At 41.1% G+C, this 17,264-nt stretch overlaps 1 protein-coding gene across 3 annotated transcripts in view; it reads left to right on the plus strand.

Moving 5' to 3' along the window:
* SLC66A2 (solute carrier family 66 member 2) overlaps nt 1-17,264 on the plus strand; it is a 67,597-nt gene that overhangs the window by 30,241 nt on the left and 20,092 nt on the right. For all 3 annotated transcript variants that reach the window (XM_059851136.1, XM_059851144.1, XM_059851155.1), the window contains one exon: nt 13,848-14,064. In XM_059851136.1, coding sequence (XP_059707119.1) covers nt 13,848-14,064 — 217 coding nt within the window. The remainder of the gene's footprint in view (nt 1-13,847; nt 14,065-17,264) is intronic.

Consider the following 17,264-nt stretch of genomic DNA (forward strand, 5'->3'; position numbering starts at 1 on the left):
TAGTAAAATTGATTTACTCTTTTTTTCTCATTCTTTTATACTCTCAGTTGCCCTTCAAAGACACAAGAACAAAGCAGATGTTAGCTCCCATCAGTTTCTTGTTGTGAGAATAAATGAGATATTTTTTACTAAGCAAAACTGAATACCTATAAAAATTGTTCTTGCAGAAGCAGACAAAGCCTTCTAAGCTCTGGCTCCAGTGCACCAGCCAGTAATTCTTCAGATGTAGTATTTGACTCACTAAAGGTATGCAGTAGTGATTTAAGTGATGTTAATAGGCTGGCAAATATAGACCTCATCAGAAGGGGTGCATAATCACATTTCAAAATTTGATTTTGTTTTATGCTTCAGAGCAAATGTTTCTAGCTTCAGAATGTTACCTTGTAACTAAGAGAATGGTGTGTAGTCTCTGTAGGAGGAGGTGACATAACACTGAGCAAGGTTGGGAGGAAAGGATGTCACTTAGCTCTTCCTGAGAAGCTGCTTCCTGTGTGGTCTCAAATCAGCAGCAGAAAAGGTGGTTTTTTTTTTAGTGAATTGTGAATTTATGGTGAGGGGCAGGATGTACACAGTCTCCCTCCTAACACTTGGATTACTAGTAAACAGCATGTTTCCCTCCATGTGGGAAGGAAACAACTGGAGCAGCTATAGGAGGGAGCAACTATGCCACCATTATTCCTGAAGTTATGAAGGTCTCCTTTCAGATGCATTTATTATGTGCCCTACTTTCTCTTTGCTGTGTGATCAGTATGCATTACATCTCTGCATCAGGATCCTATGTCCAATCCCATGGGTGGGGGAAAGATTCCAAATCCCAGAATTCAGTTCTGACAGATTTATTTTTACTTGCATTTACGTTTAGAAAAAAGGGTCTTGTTCATCCTGACCGATTCCATGGAGAAATAGAAATCTGTGAAAGGAAGACAGATCCTGAGTATTCAATGGAAACATTTTTATTTTGAAAAGCTGCTTAAAGCTGTCTTTTTTACTATTACCCATTGCAACTCAGAAGTCTGAAGAGAATTTTGGAGATGGAACATTTTAAATATTCAGAACATCTCTGTTTCTTTGAGTAAGGTATGAGTGTCAGGATTTTTTTCCCATCAAAATCAGGACCAGCGCTTCTGTTTCTAAAACACATAGACTGCTTTGGTGTTACACACACTTCAGTAGCCCTTGCAAGTTTGCTGTGGTTTTTTGTGTGTGCGCATGTGTGTAGGTAAGCTTTAAAACCTGACATTTATCTCTGCAATAAGAAAAATTATGCCATCCTCTCCTTTCTTAAAGTGCCTTTTTAGTAGGTTGCTTTGGAAGTGTCACAAACTGCAGTTGTAGGTAATTTTTTTCCCCTTATCTCCAGTTTGTATAGCCTTTGGAAAAAAACAGTTGCTGGTCTTGACATTCTCTGCTTCCTGTCACCCCCATTTTTTTTGTCCATTTATACATACCATGACAAACTTGCAGTAACTCCTTGCTTATGTCAGTGTTTTCCACTGCTGCCCTTTCTTGTCTTTGCACCCCTTGGCATGTAAAAATCAGGAGCAGTTATTTTAAGACAATGTCTTTTGCCTTAGATCTTTTACTTCATCTTCAGAGATGCTATTTACTCCCCGATGCCTTTCTTCACCCCCTGTTGAGAGTAGGTTGTAGTAGAACAAGTAACTGCACTTAGGGAATAGAGCAAACTTCATATGGAAATGGCTTAAAATAGTCTTGTACACAAGTTGCTAATTTAATTTTTGTGTACAGTAGATGTTAAAGAACTGATCAGCCCTGAAAGAAATTCACTGTTTCTTCACAGCAAAACTCAGAAATGCAGTGAGGATTTTGTGGATAGGATTGTTGTTTGCAGCGCATTGTTTATGGTTCATCTGTCATCATTCTCCACATCCCTTGCACTCCTGAGTACACAATGTGAAAGGGACAACAGCAGTGGAGGGCAAATCCCAGAATCACTTGGCCAGGGATAAAAGGATGGCACCCTGTAATGGCAAAGTCATCTCTCTGGTGAACACTTCCAGTGCACTCTCTTCTGCCTGTTTTGGTTTGAAGGTCTTTTGTTGTCCTTTTTAAAAGTAAAAGTATTTGTAAAAGGGCATAATAGCCAAAGTCTTTTGACTCTAGCAATGGCTGTGTGCCAGGGTGCTTAGCAGCAATGCTGAAGACATTTATGATCCTCTTTTTTCCCCCACTTGTTCTTGCCCCCTCACTTGTACTGACAGAACAGTTTGTGGGATTATGTTTTGAACCAAATAAGTGAACCAGTCTTGCTTAAAATGCAGGCTTGTTCTTTTCTTCTATGTGTAAAATCTTTAAAAAAGGAAGTAAAAAGCACACATTTTGTGGCTTCAGTGGGAAATGCTTCAGGGAACTAAACTGAACAGTTAGAGGTTGAGAGGGATAAGAGGAACTTAAACTTCTGCTGGGAAATTGGAACAATTTGTGAATGCACACCTATGTCACCACCAAACTCTTCATTATAGAGCCACTTATTTAAATCAACTACCTTTTGATCTGTGTCTTGAAGGGTTTGTAGCTTCGGAGCGTTGAACTGCAGGCACAAGGTGTTCAGAAAATGTGGTATTCAGAAGTGCACCTTATATTAAAAAATGCTGCTCTTGTCAAAACAGGGATTTATCTCTGGTCACACTAAACAGCTGGGAAGTTGAGGGGGAAATTGTGTTTCAGGGAAGCTCTGTCTTGCTTGACTCCTCCAGTTACAAGTGCTGTAATTGTAAGGCAGTCTGCAGGCACTCAAATGAAACTCTCTACTGGTCTCCTGTCCTGTAAATTCTTTCTGCTAGTGCAGTGGAAATTTCTGCTGTTTGGTGCCCGTATACAGTAATTTAAATTTGTGCAGACTTGTAAGCAGGATGAGCTTTGAGCTTTAGTTTAATGGTTGTGAGGGGACACTGAAGGCACAGAGCTTCTGGAAAATCTGCTACCAGAAATCCTTTTATTCCCTTTTCTCTAGAAAGTTGCATGGAGATTGGAATTACTGCCAACTTTATCTACCTATCTATATATATATATATATATTCTTTTTTTTTTAATAGCAGATGAATTTCCATAGTCACCTTTACACTTAAATGATGTTTATTGTAGTAAATGAGAAGTTATAAGTTCAGATTTTTTTGCTACTGCTGGCCTGAAATTTGTGAATTGATTCTTGGTGATGAAGGTTGTCACCAGTGAATGGTCACATCTTCCCAAACACACATACATAAATTATTTTAATGAATTTGGTCAAAATTGGTCAGAATGTAGGAGATGCTTCCAGACCTGGGTGGGTAATAGCTTCATGACCCGCTGCCACAGGACATGGGAAAACTTAGGTGGTAGGTCCTTAATTCAATCTGAGACATTAAAAGTTTAAACTCATTTCTTAGATCTCATCTGTATGTTTGCCTCTCTCTTCATCCTCCCTCACATTTCCCAAAGTCTTTCTTTTTATTCCAGCATAGAACAAAAATCGAGAAATAATTTTTTTTTATATGGGATTCTTTTTCACCAGCCTACACTATTATTATTATTAACTATAATGGATATTTGAAAGGAAGCTCTATGAAACGGAGTAGAGTGTGCCATCATTTTGAGATACTAGCATCTTTGTAACAGTGTTCAGATAATTAAAGAAAACTTGTCTGACACTTTCATATGTGTAACAGGGACTGGGCAGAGGAGAGAGGCAAGTGAAAAAAAGAGATAAAAACTTCCTATAATTTCTTCCATGTTTGTGATAACTTTAAAGTGTTCAACTATCAATACTGGAATGGGTTATTCTGAGGTTAACTGAGGTAATGGCCAAGAGATGTTTAGCAGGCCACATTGTTTTAGCAAATGAGGCAGCTTCACAGGGCATTCTTCTGTTTAGATGCTAAATTACTAGGGCCAGTTTGGGGGCTAGAATTTGTCTTGGCTGGTGGTGGGTTACCTAGGAAACAAGGATTAAACCTGCCCCCAAAAATCCTAAATGAGGAGATGAGTTTGTATTTTCATGAAGAGTGTTTAGCTTTGTGTTGTGAACATACTTATGCATGCATTTATGAATGTGTAATCGTCTGACTTCAGTGTCTGAAAAAAAATCACAAATGCTTTCTTTTTGTGGTGTCTTCACAACAGAGGAGATAGGGTTCAGGCGAGGTAAGATCAGACAAGGCTGAAGAAGAGGGATCACTTATCAGCTTTTTTCTTAGAGATCTGCAGTTCAAAAAGTAAAGTCTTACCTGGCAGTTACTTCCAGAGTTTCTGGGAGTAACTTGCTGCATTGTACATCAACCTGGCATTGTGATCTCTGGCACAGTGGAATCTGAGTCAAACTGCATCTGGTCTAATGCACAGCTTGGTTTTGTAATGTTTAGAAGAACTTTTATTCATTTCTTTAATTACAGTCTTTAAATGAGAAAGGGCATATTGTTTCTAATATTATAGTAGTCTTGATATCTTCTGAGATTTAAGCTGCAAATAATAAGTTTCAGTAATATTCAAAATAAATTAAACTGTTTTCATATAGAGTTTATAGCTCCCAGCTACAAGAATTTTAGAGTCAAGGCTGCCTGCTCTGCAATGCTTAACTTACTCCATTTTAGTCTTTTTTGGAGGCCTTTGTATATTGCCTGCTAAGGCTGTGGGTGATATCTTCGATAAACTATGCAGATGATAGTGTAAAATATTGTTAAAATTATTGTAGAAATAGAAACTTGGTACTACATGTTCTTCTTGCTGTGACATTCTCATCATCCCTGCTTATCTTGCTGTCAGAAAAAGAAGTCTCTTTCTATAGTTAGCATAGAAAGGCGTATCTGGCCCAAAGAAGAGTGAGCTTATCTCTTATCTGCCGCCTCCATCACTGGTACAGTTGGGAGCAGAGACCTGACTTCAGAGCTCTGCCTTGAAGGTCAAGGGTTGGGGCACTTCTTTAGTTTGACTTGCTGTGGAGTTTTTGATGCTCCTGTTGTAGGAGGTGAGCAGAATCAGGAGTATTTGTAGTGAAAGCAGCGGCTGCCCAGAGTCATCAAAACTGCTGTGGCATTCCCTGGGCTTTCCATTTCACTGCCACTGCTGCAACTTTAGAGGAGGATTTCCTCCTGGGGTCCATGCTTCTTTTGAGTCACATGGCTTCTAAAGCTGTTCATGCTGCTTTCACACCACCTTTCAAATACAGAACTTATTTCTGTAGCACTGAAACCTCTGGGCCACAGCTGTCTTATTCCAGTGGCTTTCCAAGCCCCATGATCTGCCTAGTTATTAGGCTGTTTTCCTTCATTGGTCATAATTTCCACTTTTGCCTGCTGTTGAGATTATCTCATGAACGCAGTGACTAAGAAGAACAGTCAGTACATTGGAATAGAAAGGAGAGACTTCTATACTGAACAGGCAAGAGTAGCAGTAACACAGTAGGGAGTTGCAGTAGTGATGCTGCTGAGGATGTGAGTCTTTACAGGAGGAATATAGTGCTGTAAGTACCTTGATTTAGATATACCTAGCCGTAAGTTAAGTGCACTGCTCTTGTAGCAATATTGGCACGTGTGTGGTGGTGGTGGTTGTCATTTTTCCTTCTCCTACTCTTACTGGCCTACTAGTACACCAGAAGTGTACACCAGAAGTGTACTAGTACACCAGAGACCCAGTGCTTTCTCTTAGCTGGACTTGGAAAGCAAAGAATTTGGTTAGCACGTGTTGCACAAGATACAGTGGTAGGGGGGTTGCATGTGTACTGAAATAAATAGGGCAGGAGATCTTTCTCCTTTTTAATGCCTTTATTAAAAATCAGCTCGGGTGGGAAGAGCCAATGGGTCATGCTCACGCTGCTGCTGCTCACAGGAGTGGCACGGAGGAGGAGGAGGAGGAGTGCAGCTGTGTCCGCTGGTCTGCAGGCAGAGCTGGGGCTTCCATCCTCACGAGAGCACCAGGAGATTCACAGTTTTTCAGTTTGACATTTGGGGTCCTCTTTCTAGCTGATGTCTTTTTAGGTTAGGGTGAAAGGTAAAAAGCAGACACTGGATTCTGTTCCTCACGTCTAAACATCACTTCAGTCTCTTAATTCCGTGGTGGCTCATTGTTTTTAGAGGTTTTTTCTGCTAGATTTGGTGAGGGCTTTCTTCATTTGCATGCCAACCCCGATGTCACCTCCTCCTCACAGTCCTGGGTGCCATCCTCCAGGAAGAACCAAGGTGATCCTCGTTAAAGGGCATTTCTAACCATCAACAACAGGTAATTAAAGAAAAACTATTAACAACTGGTGATTACAACATGAACTTATTAACAACAAATAGTTAGAACTCCAGCTTAGCAGCAATTGGTTTAACTTGTGAACTCTGCAACCTTTAAAAAAATGGACAGCTTTTCTACTCATAACATGTACCTTCTGCAAGATTGCTTCAAAAGCATCTTCCATCTGGAGAAATGTCCTTGCTTTGGAAGAGAGGTCTGGAGTACTCTTCTGCACGCTTTTTGTTGGAGGGATTGGGGTAGGAGTTTGCTTCTGGCTGCCCCCAGGTTGGTTCCACTCATTCTGCAGTGATGTTCAGAGATGGCTAAGCTGAGCTGTACTGCTCCATGAGGATTTCCCAGCTCACCAGCAATTTCCGTGCCCAGCAGTTGGAACCTTCTTCACAGATACTACACTTGCTAAAACTTCCTCTGTATTAAAACAAAAAATCTTTGTTCTCCCCTGCTTGCTTTTATAATTTTGCTTTCTTTTTCATGCTTATATATCAGCAGTGCTGTAAAGAAGAGGCATGTAAGTGCATGCAGGCATATTTAGGTTTAAACACACAAATTAAAATGTTGACAGGGCCGGTATCAGTGCAGCACAACTAATGTAAACAATTCTGCATCCTTTTGTAAGACAGTGGAAATTCTCAAAGATGAGGTAAAGGTCAACCTAATTTTGTGGGTTTATATAACTGCATTTTTCTCTACATTTTTTTTTTTTCTTCTTCACTGTGAGACTCCCATAAACTGAAGCTGTGTACAAAGCAAATGATACTGCAGATAGCACAGCAAAGGCTGTCAGCTGCACAGAAGGTGCCCAGGGTATGAATATTTTGATTTGGCTTTTCATTCCTATTGTCATTTGTGTTGTTAGCAGCAGGGGTAAAACTTTCAGAATAAATTGTAACTTTTAAATTGCTGCTCTTTAAGGGCCACAAAATAGTCAAGATAGGTGTTATCGCTAATTATCTCTAGTGAGGACCACTGTGCTAAGTGGTATTCAAAGGTTCCCTTAAACTGAAGGCTATAAAATCAGGGAAATAGCACTTTAATGGGAAAGACAAGGTATTAAGAAATAAGAGTGTGGATTGTTTGACTTTTTCCTATATACTAGTGCATTTGTGTCAGATTTTTCTGAAGCAGTTGTAACTCACATGTGTTTCTTAACTGGGCAATTGCTAATTACCTTTGGTGAGGAGGTAGAGTGGACCCTGCAGAACCCAAAGGGGAAGGATAGAGCAGTTGCTGATGCTTGTAGGTGTGTGCTGGGAGACAGTGTGGCATATGAGTGAGAAGCCCTGGATGGGCAGGATAGCACTGAAAAAGTGTCAGCCCACTTACATGTAGTGTTTTTGAGAAGGAGGAAGAAGAGTGGGTAATAATCCTGATAGGAAAGAAAAAACATGAACCTGATGTGACAAAACAGAGACCCAGCATAGAAGATTTTAGAAGATTGTGAAGCTACCTAAAATAAGGCAAAGAAAGCTAAGGCAGGTACTTGCCTTCAAACTAGAGAAGATGACTGAGGAGAACTAGGGATAATTTTGATGTAGAGGAGGTTTCATAACACTTGAACTTCTAATCTCAGGTGTTCTCTCCCCCACCAAGTACTGAAAGCTCCACTGAGCTTTTAAAAACAAAAGTTCTTTGTGTGAATCCTCAAGGTTTGTGTGGGTCAGGCTTTCAGCCTTTTTCTATGTGATTAAGATTTGATGTTTTCCCCCCCTCTCACATGAAAATCTGCTGGTTACTTTTTGTTGACTAGAGGACTCATGCTGGGTCTTTAGGGAGAGTCAGATACTAAGAGGAGTGGCTTTCATGAACTGACATTAGTCTAGATGTGGCCAAGAGAAGGCACTGTATGAGCCAAGGGATGTCAAAAATGGATTTCATTGAAAGAGAGTAATTTGTTTAGTATATGATGGGGTGATATTTTCAGAAAAGGTTCAAGACCCTCCAGAATATTTTGCTCCCATCTTGCATTGGCTAGAGAGGAAACAGAGACACTGTTTGAGTACAGATCAGTGTGAAGACCAGATAGAAGGGAATGTTTGAGAGATGCTGACAGGGCTGAGCAGATACCTAAAAGTAACTCAGAGTTTGAGAAGTTTCTAGGTCTTGGGCCTGAAGGAATGGAGATGTAGAGCATTGTCTGTTTATAGACAGTGTCCTTTCGAAAAGACAGAGCCAGAAGTTTTTTGTGCTAATCTCTCCTTTCTTCTCTTTTGTACCATGAGTGAAAGATAATAAGTCCCTTCTCAGTCCAAATGAGTGGCAATGCTGGCTTCAGACAGCATTTGCACGTTTCTGTCAGTTCTTAAAAAAGGAGGAAAGAAAATCTAAATGTGTCAGTTCTCGCTGTCTGTCTGTAATGCTGCTTCCTTTTTTCCTTCTTTCTGGAAGGAAAGGGTGCCTTGCTGGGTATGTGGATGATGAGAGTGAGAGAAAAAGTTTTGGATCATGCAGTAATAGTCGTGCATAGTCTTACTGCCCTTATCACCCCAGTTATTTCCTGGGTGCCCTGTGGGGTTCTCAGAATTTCAGAACAGAGCATCAGAGAAACCCAGGTTCTGTCTGGGAGCTGCTCAGAATAAGCAAGGTAAGGAGTGCTAGCCAGCCTGCTTCTCTGCAATCCTGCTGCTGTTTTTAGATGAGACAGCTAAAATCAGGATTGCCAGGGAGACAGATAATGCCTGAGGCAAATGTCTGAGGATTTGCTGCAGCTGAAGAACTGGAAATGTAAAAGTCTCCTTTTCAGGATCCACTGCCTGGGCCCAACCTCTTGTGGCAGGTGCTTTGCAAGTCCTCTTTAGAGAATGTGGCAGAATTTATTTTTAAGATTCCACTGCTGAGTGCAGGAGCTGTGTATAGCTTAGAGGACTCACTGGAAGTGTGAGAGGTCTGAGTCAGTTTCTTTTGTCAGCCTGGAGATACAAGTCTGCATCTTCCAGCTGCCCAAAGAGTTACTATTATAGCTGGGCTGGGATGAGGAGCAGCGGCGTATTTGTTTGCAGCTCAGAGCTGAACCCCTTTTACAGCAGAGACCATGAGTTCTGAAGATAAGCAGAAGAGCAAATGAGGGGGAGTGTTGTAGCCCAGTGGCTGAGAGCCACAGGCAGCACAGAGTGTTGCAGGCTGTGGCTTCTGCATCTTCACAGTGTGTACGTTTTACAAGAAACAGACCATGGATAATAATCTGAAATACTTCCCAGCCATGACTGCATTTTGTAACTGTTCCAGGTTGGATATATTACTGTTATCAGGCTCTTTCACAGCATCTAAGCCAGATTTTGGATTGCAGTGTTGTTGGGGGAGGCGTTGGACATCTGACTGCTCGGGCTGGACTCCTTTGATCGTGTGGCAGGAACAGGTCAGGTGGGCATGCATGGTGGTTGACAGCCAGATGATGGAAATTGGGTATGCTTTGAACAGCACCACAGTCTCACAGAACATTAGAATTCACTGTGTACCAAGGGGTTGGAGGATTAACTACTGAGTCATCTGTTTAGAAGGGCACTCAGGGTAGAGACTGTCTGCTCAGCGTGCTCTTAGGAGTTAATGAGCAGTACTTTTCATACAAGAGGTCAAGAGTTTAGTTACAGGATGCAGTTTGGGTGAGTGACTGATGTAATGACATTCAGTAAGGAGTGGGAGAGATGGTAAAACCAGCAACCTTCCTAAGAAGAAAAGTTTATTTCCTTGTCAAAGGGCTCAAATGCAAGCTCCCACCTTGCAAAGACAGGCAGGGGAAATGGTGAGCTTTTCCTTGACCTCAAAACTAGGAAGGAACCAACCAAATGGAGGAGCTGGGTCAAATGTCTAAGGACAAGTGTAAGTGAATGTAGTGCAAGGATGTAGGTACAGAATTAGGTCAAGGCACAAAATAAGATGCAACTAGTAAGAGAAATTGAGAGCTTCAGTAAATAATTTTTAGGATGTCAAAGTCTTTGCTTCACTTTCCCAGAAGGAACTAGCATGGTATCTGGCTTGGTATAAAATGTTTCTTGACTAAAAATAATGTAACTGTTTGGACCTCTGTGTCATCCTCGCTTGAAAGTTGATACTCTGGACTCTTCTTTCTGTCACTTGGCATCTATCCCACACCAGAGTCTTGAATTTACTACTTGAATTTTGGCCCAACTGGTAATAACCATTGTTATTTACAATGCTGTCTCTCGCCTGCTTTACATTTTTCATCTCTGACATGCAAAGTGCCTCCAGAGGAGGTCTTTTAATCTCATCCTTCTTCACCCTCGAACTATGTAGAGTTTTATCCAGTCAGTGCACAAAAAACCTACTGAGCTGCTCTTTCCCCCAGCATTAATAGGATTTTCCAGCATAAATCTCTCATCTATCAATGGATTAACATGCTTAAAATGCAATTCACTGGGTGGTTTAAAGAGCTCAGCCATGGGTAATAAAATACAGTACCTTTCACCACAGTAATGCTAATTCTGATCCACACAGAATGTTAGTGACTGGGAGTTGCTGCCTGAACTGCATCAGCTGAGTGTACTTACAAACCCATGTCAGGGATTTCTCACTGGGCAGAATGGAGTGAGCTGTGCAGGCAGTGCCTTCTCATTTCAGGGAGTAGGAAGATAGGCATCCACATTTAACTTCGACAGTTTTAAAGATGTTGCTAGAAATAAATGGTGGTACAGGGGATTTCTTGTTTTGTCATTCTAAGGAAAAGAGATGATGGGGGGAGCAAAAAATCCCAATATGATATTTATTATTCATACTTTTCTTCAAACAGGAATAATATCTGCAGTGATATGTATAACTTTGTTCAGTTATCAGATGACATGGTCTGGGACATTGGTTGGTGTTCTTTGCCTGTCTTCTTGGAATAGGACTGGTTTGCATGCACATGAATTTTATTCTGTTTTTAAAACTACTTTTTTTAAAAGCATTTAAGATTTTTTTTTTGCACATACCTGTCACTGTATTTAGCAGAATCAACATTTTTTTCTTTTAAAAACATATCACTCCACTGCAGAACTAATGTGTTTGGACCCCCTTGAGAAGGGAGCCACTTGGAAAAATGAGTCAGAGTTTATTTCCAGATCTTGAAGTGATGGGTGTGTGACTTTTTTCCCCTCTGAATTTTTGAAACTGTTTTTCAAAGAAAGTAAACTTTAGCCTTGGTTAAAAAGAAGAAATCCTGTGGCAAAACATTTTAGCAGTTCAAGGAAGGGCTAAAGAAACAACAGCCTTTATGGAAAGTCAGGTGTTTCATTCTCTACGTTTTTTGGGGTTTTTTTTGTAATGCAGTGTTTTGAGGTTTAGTGTCCTAAAATAGACTTCTGCATCTGGAGAATACATCTGTTAGGTAGAGCAATTAGTGATTATATATTGGGTTGTTTTTACAGTAACTCAGATGTTTTTCTGCAAAACTATTACCAAGGTTATGATTGCTCTTATATCTTTTGTCATCTCTTCCCTTCTTCCCTTCTTTCTTAACTATATTACCAAGCGAAATTTATAGCAGAGACCAGAATTTATAGACTAGTACAGTGAAATGGAGATTATCTAGCATCATGATAGTTTTGAGCAAAATAGGGTCTCTGTACTAGTAATTAGTTCTCCTGCTTCAGTTGAAATCCTGTTTTTCTCATCTATGCTCAATCCCACAGTGTTTTTCTCATCTGTGCTGAAGTGTTTGCATGGATCCGTGGGTTTTGTAGCTTGCCTCACAATAGCTGTGGGAATGTTGACTTTTTGTTCCTTCAATGTAGTTTTAGTTCTTTGATTTCTGTTATGAAAATGAATTGGGGAAATTAGGATTTGGTGTCCAGGGATGGTATTTTGAAAAGAATCTTTGAGCATGTGGAGAACACAGGAGGAAAAACATTGTATGCAGGGCAGATGTGACAGCTGGTAGGAAGATTTAATGAGTGAAGGACCATGGGCCCTTCATCTCCAAAAAGGAAAGCCTTCACAAAGCTCTAGAAATGCATGAGGCTCATGTGGTTTGGGCTGTGCCAGCACTGGGTCTTTTATTTAGTCTTGTGTCCCTGGATTCTGAAGCTAAGGAGCCACTACCATAAAATACTGAAAGTCAGCATTTACATTGACAGTGGTTTTGCCCCAAGTCATTTTATTCAATTCTGGGTAATGGCTGATAATGCTGCAGGTTGGGTATGGCTCCTGGCCAGTTGTGCCTTCCTCTTTAGTGGCAAAATAAAATTATTCAGCTGGGTGCCCTCAGGAGGTGTCCTGAGGTGAGGATTTGACAAGTACTAAAAAGAGAATAGCTAATAAAGTGTGTCTGAGGGCCAGACTGATACTAATATGAAGGTATGAAGAGATGCAGAATATAAAACTATCACTTGGTGTGTATATGTATCCAGAGGCAGCCAAGAGCCATCTCACTGAATTTTCTGTTAGTGTTAGTCAGGGGAGGTCGATGTCTTCCTTTCTTGAGTTAGCAGTGGCACTATTTCTGTGGCTTTCTTGACTACTTCTGAAGTGACAGCAATGGAAATCTTCTAGTGATGTGCTGTGTGTTGCATGGCTTTGGGCTGGTTGGAATATCCCTGTTAGAACAGTACTTAATCACCTTGGTAGTTCAGAGAGTCCAGCTGGTCTGAAGTAGGTGCTTCTATGAAAGGAAGGCAGGGACAGCACCTGCTAACAAACAGTTATTGTAGCATTTTTGTTAAAAAAGAAGTTGTTATATTGCTATACAATCAATTGCTGTGGTGTTGTGTATTTTATTATTCATCAATAAAACTTCTAGGTATCTCCCAATGATACACTGTAATGTACCAAGCAAATGCCATGGTTAGTTTGTTCCTTCTCTCCTTCCCTCAACAGGGGATATTGCATTCTGTGGCTGAGTGTTTCGTTGTGATGGATGCAGAAATGGGTGCTACACCTGCACTCCTTGGTGCTGGCAAAGGCAAGAGCAATGTTTTGTCCTAGAAGTGGAAGTGGTGATGTCTGTGAGAGGCTTTTTTCCAGGGAAAATCTTGCCTCAGTCTTGTACCTGTCTCAGTAAAACTGTAGCAGCTGCACTGGCATCTTGCCCGTCCCCACAGGCAGCTGCAAGGCACCAGGGAACAGAGCTGTGGACTTCAGGTGACCTTCTAAGCAGCTTGGATCGAGGCACTTGGAAGGCAGAGATAATGACCTAAGAGAAAGAATGCTTGCACTGCGGTGCTTGGGGCCTGTTATTAGTACTGGAAGGTTTTTGTGAAACATTTCCTATGCCAGCTCCACTAGAGCAGTATCCAGAGTCCATCATGTTTGATAGGAAGGTATTTTTTAAATGCTTACATGTAAAAAATTATCTTTGTAAACACTTTGTTGTCTTGCTAGTCCTTGTTTTCTTGTTTCTTTATTGAACACCATCCAAAATAAATGTTTTTGAAATCAGGACTATTATTTTTTATAAAATTTTCTTGGTTTTGTGGGATTTTTTTTGGGGGGTGGGGGTGATTGCAAGTGTGTTTGTTTGGTTGTTTTGTTTTAATTTTTTTAATCCTATCCCTCATTTTCTACTAACCCCTTCCACCAAGGACTGTGCCTCCCTCATGCTTCCCAGTTCTCAATTTCACCCTGATTACCTTTGAGTTGGTTGGGAAAACATATTTAATTCTTCTTGCATTCCTGTTCTGTTGCAGATTTTGACTTGAACTATTTTTGGCATTGGAGCAAGTTTACAGACTACGTGCAGTGCGTGCTCACGTTCACTGGTGTGACTGGTTACATCACCTACCTGTGGCTGGACTCCTCCCTCTTTGTGGAAACGCTGGGCTTCCTTGCTGTGTTCACTGAGGCCATGCTGGGCGTCCCCCAGCTGTACCGCAACTACCAGAACAGATCGACAGAAGGAATGAGGTACGGTGCTGTCCTACATCAAACACGGGTGTGTGCCTTCGTGGGGGCTGTCTTTGCAGTGTGGGAATGCTCTTCCAGGAAGGGCAATGTCATCTCTCCAATTTTTACTTCAAAACACAGCAGCAGTTGGAGTAGACTTTCTGTCAGTAGAAGCCGGTGCAGCACTGCTGAAGGCAGTGGGCAGTGGAGTGGGAGGCAGACTTCCATGACGCCTCTGAAGTCTGACCCATTATCCAAGTCCAGCTGGAGAGTTCCAAGGTGAAACATGTTCTAGTGAAATAAACATGTGAAACCACTGCTGTTGTCATTAGCAACGTGTTGCAGTTCTACTCGAGCCGCACTACACCAGTAATTAGAAATGGTCTAAAGAGATCTTGCATATCAAAAGTAATAAAGAGGATGAAAATATTTTGAGCCTGCAGCCTATAACTATCAGTGTAACTCATATAATTAGCTTTTCCTCACATATCTGCTCATCACTTCTTCATAATCCATTACTACATTTGTAGCAAATGACATCAGTATTTATTTTTGTGTCAGAGCTTGAAACTGACATTTGCAAAAGCGCCAATGCGACTTTTACAGTCATGACTGTAAAAATGTGGGACAGAAAATTTTAATCTTGTGCCCACTCTTGAGTCATTAAGTCAGATTATTTTTTCACACTGTTTATTGGATAACTCAAATGGTAACACTAAGATTACAAAGGCAACTTGTGAAGCTTTTTGAGAGAGGAAACCTTCTCTGTGGTGCATCAGTGCACTGGTCTGTAGAAACAATACAGCAGCAAATTCAGTTCACAGAGTGCTGTGATCATTTGTGACTGTCATCTCTTCCACTGTTTCATTATGACTTCTCTGCATTCCTTTTAAAATTTGCTGAGTTAATTTTTACTTTGGTCAAGACAATTAAGCATGCCACCCCCAAATGAAAACAATTCTGTCCTCCGTTCACATGGTTTGCTTTACTTGTTTGGCTTGAGCATGCTTATACTAGCTACTCTGAGATCTTTTCTAACTTGCAATGTTGAAATGTTCAGAAATTTGCTTTGATGCTTCAGACATTTTGTATGGAATGAGTCAGGATTTGCTTCCAAAATACTGGGGTATTTTTCATACGCTCACTGTCTTGGAAAATTCTGTACCTGTGATATCCAGAAAGCAACTTGGAAAATTCTGTACCTGTGATATCCAGAAAGCAACTTATCTGGTCTCTGGCTTATCTAGACAGTTTTTATGCTCTTGTTTGACTTTTTTTTTCTTTTTCTATTTTTCATCTGTGAATCATAATGCCATATTAATGATGGGCACTGGTAGTGTTTTGCTTTTCCTTAACTCCTTCCTGGGGATGAGAGTTTCAGTTTTGCTGTTTCTTGCCTGGGCTTTTAGCTTTTGTTCTTTGTAAACTGCTAAGCATAGAATTGCAGAATTCTTGTCTAAGACTACTTGGTGAAAGAGTGCTGTGTTTAGTCAAGAGAAAATAGCATAAAAGCTCATGTTTCCTTGTCATGGAACAGAACCAGGTCAAGCATAGCCATGCTGCTTATCACTTGTGCCCACGGTTCCAGAATGCATTCCTCTCTCTGGTTCCACTCTTGAAGCAGTACTTTATGTGGCATTGGACATTGATGGGTCTGGGCACTGATGAAGTAATGCACAACTTTGTGCTGTTGTACTGCAGTGGGAGGATATTCACACATATGCTGGTGCTCTTTCTTTTTATGAAGTTAAATTGTGGTTTTATATATGTTGCAGGTACCATACACACTTTGTAGTACCATGCAATCCTAAATTGACTGGATGTTCTGTAAGCATTACTGGGCTGTTCCTCCTGTGAGAGTGAGTGACTTCTCCCAGTGTATTGCCTTCTGGTGAAGGAACTGTCGGAAATACTTCCTCTGAACTTCCCTTCCTGTGCCCACTTCTCTAAGAGCATATCAAGAAGAGACCCCAGTTAGGGGAACGCTGAAGGGAGCATGTAACAGTGCAGCCAGCCTACTTGCATGGGTATTTACCAGGTGAGGGCTGGCTGATGCCCAGGTTAGCTGATTCCCACTGCTCTGTGCAGTTATTTACAGCTCAGAAATAACCATGTGTGTGGTTGGTTACACTGTCAGAAGCAATTGCATTGGGGATCCGGGCCAAAATGGCTGACTGCCAGCCATGCTCTTAGCAAGCCTCAGTGGCAAAGAAAAAGAAATGAGTTTCTAGTGTCTCTGTGACTTAAGCTTAATGGGCAGAGCAATGAGTATTAAGCTGTTCTATATAGTGACCTTCTGGTCAATCATCACATCCTGTTTGGAGGTGGTAATTTCTTAAATCACAATAGTTCTGTCACCCTGTGCAGGAGTGCTGTCTGTGTTCCTGATAAAGATCACAGCCTTCACTACTGACAGAGAAGTGGTTGTTCACAGATCCTCATGGCTTGGCTGAGAAAAGCTGTAACATGCATCTGTCTCTGAACTGGGACAGAGCAGCTGATACATTAATTCTATTTAGCAAACAAGTCTTTTCATAAAGGTTAACTGTTGAAAAATAAATGGAGAATAAGGTCTCAGTATGTGGCCCCATCTGATCGTAGTATCCTGCCAGACTCTGATACTCTTATTTCTGAAAAAAGGCCACACTACCCACAATCCTTCCTCTCCCCCAGTAACACCTGTTTAAGTGAGGAGTTGAGGACATCTCATACTTGAGGTAGCAGTCATTTCCCGGTAAACAAACGTGGAGACCAGGGGCCATGAGAGAGCCAAATGGGAGAGGTGGCTGCAGTGGCAGCCAGGATATCCTTTAGGAGTCTGTTGTGGAAAGGGTCCTATCATCTCACCCTGTATTTCCATTTGCTACTGCCTGAAAAGTCCCCTACTGAAAATGTCCTCTGTGTCAGGTAAATGTCCAGAGGGCATATGCAGTTTAGACAGTTACGTTTATTGTAACAGAGCATGACTGGAGTGAAGGAATCACAGTTATGTGCTTTGTAGTCCTCCTGAGAATGAGTCTGTTGTTCTTTGATATCTCTGTTCTGCTGAATAGAGCTTCTCACATCTTATTTTAAAGTTTTCATTTTTTCCCTTCCTTTCTCATTTTCCTTCTTTTTGTAGGATTATTACTACTAGGTCTTGTAGCTTCCTTCTCTCTTCTGACAGAGCAGGGACCAAAGGAGAAGTTGGAAAGAAATGGAAACAACAAAAATAGAAAGGA

This window comes from Haemorhous mexicanus, chromosome 1 (genome assembly GCF_027477595.1).
Source record: "Haemorhous mexicanus isolate bHaeMex1 chromosome 1, bHaeMex1.pri, whole genome shotgun sequence".
In the NCBI taxonomy this organism is placed as follows: domain Eukaryota; kingdom Metazoa; phylum Chordata; class Aves; order Passeriformes; family Fringillidae; genus Haemorhous; species Haemorhous mexicanus.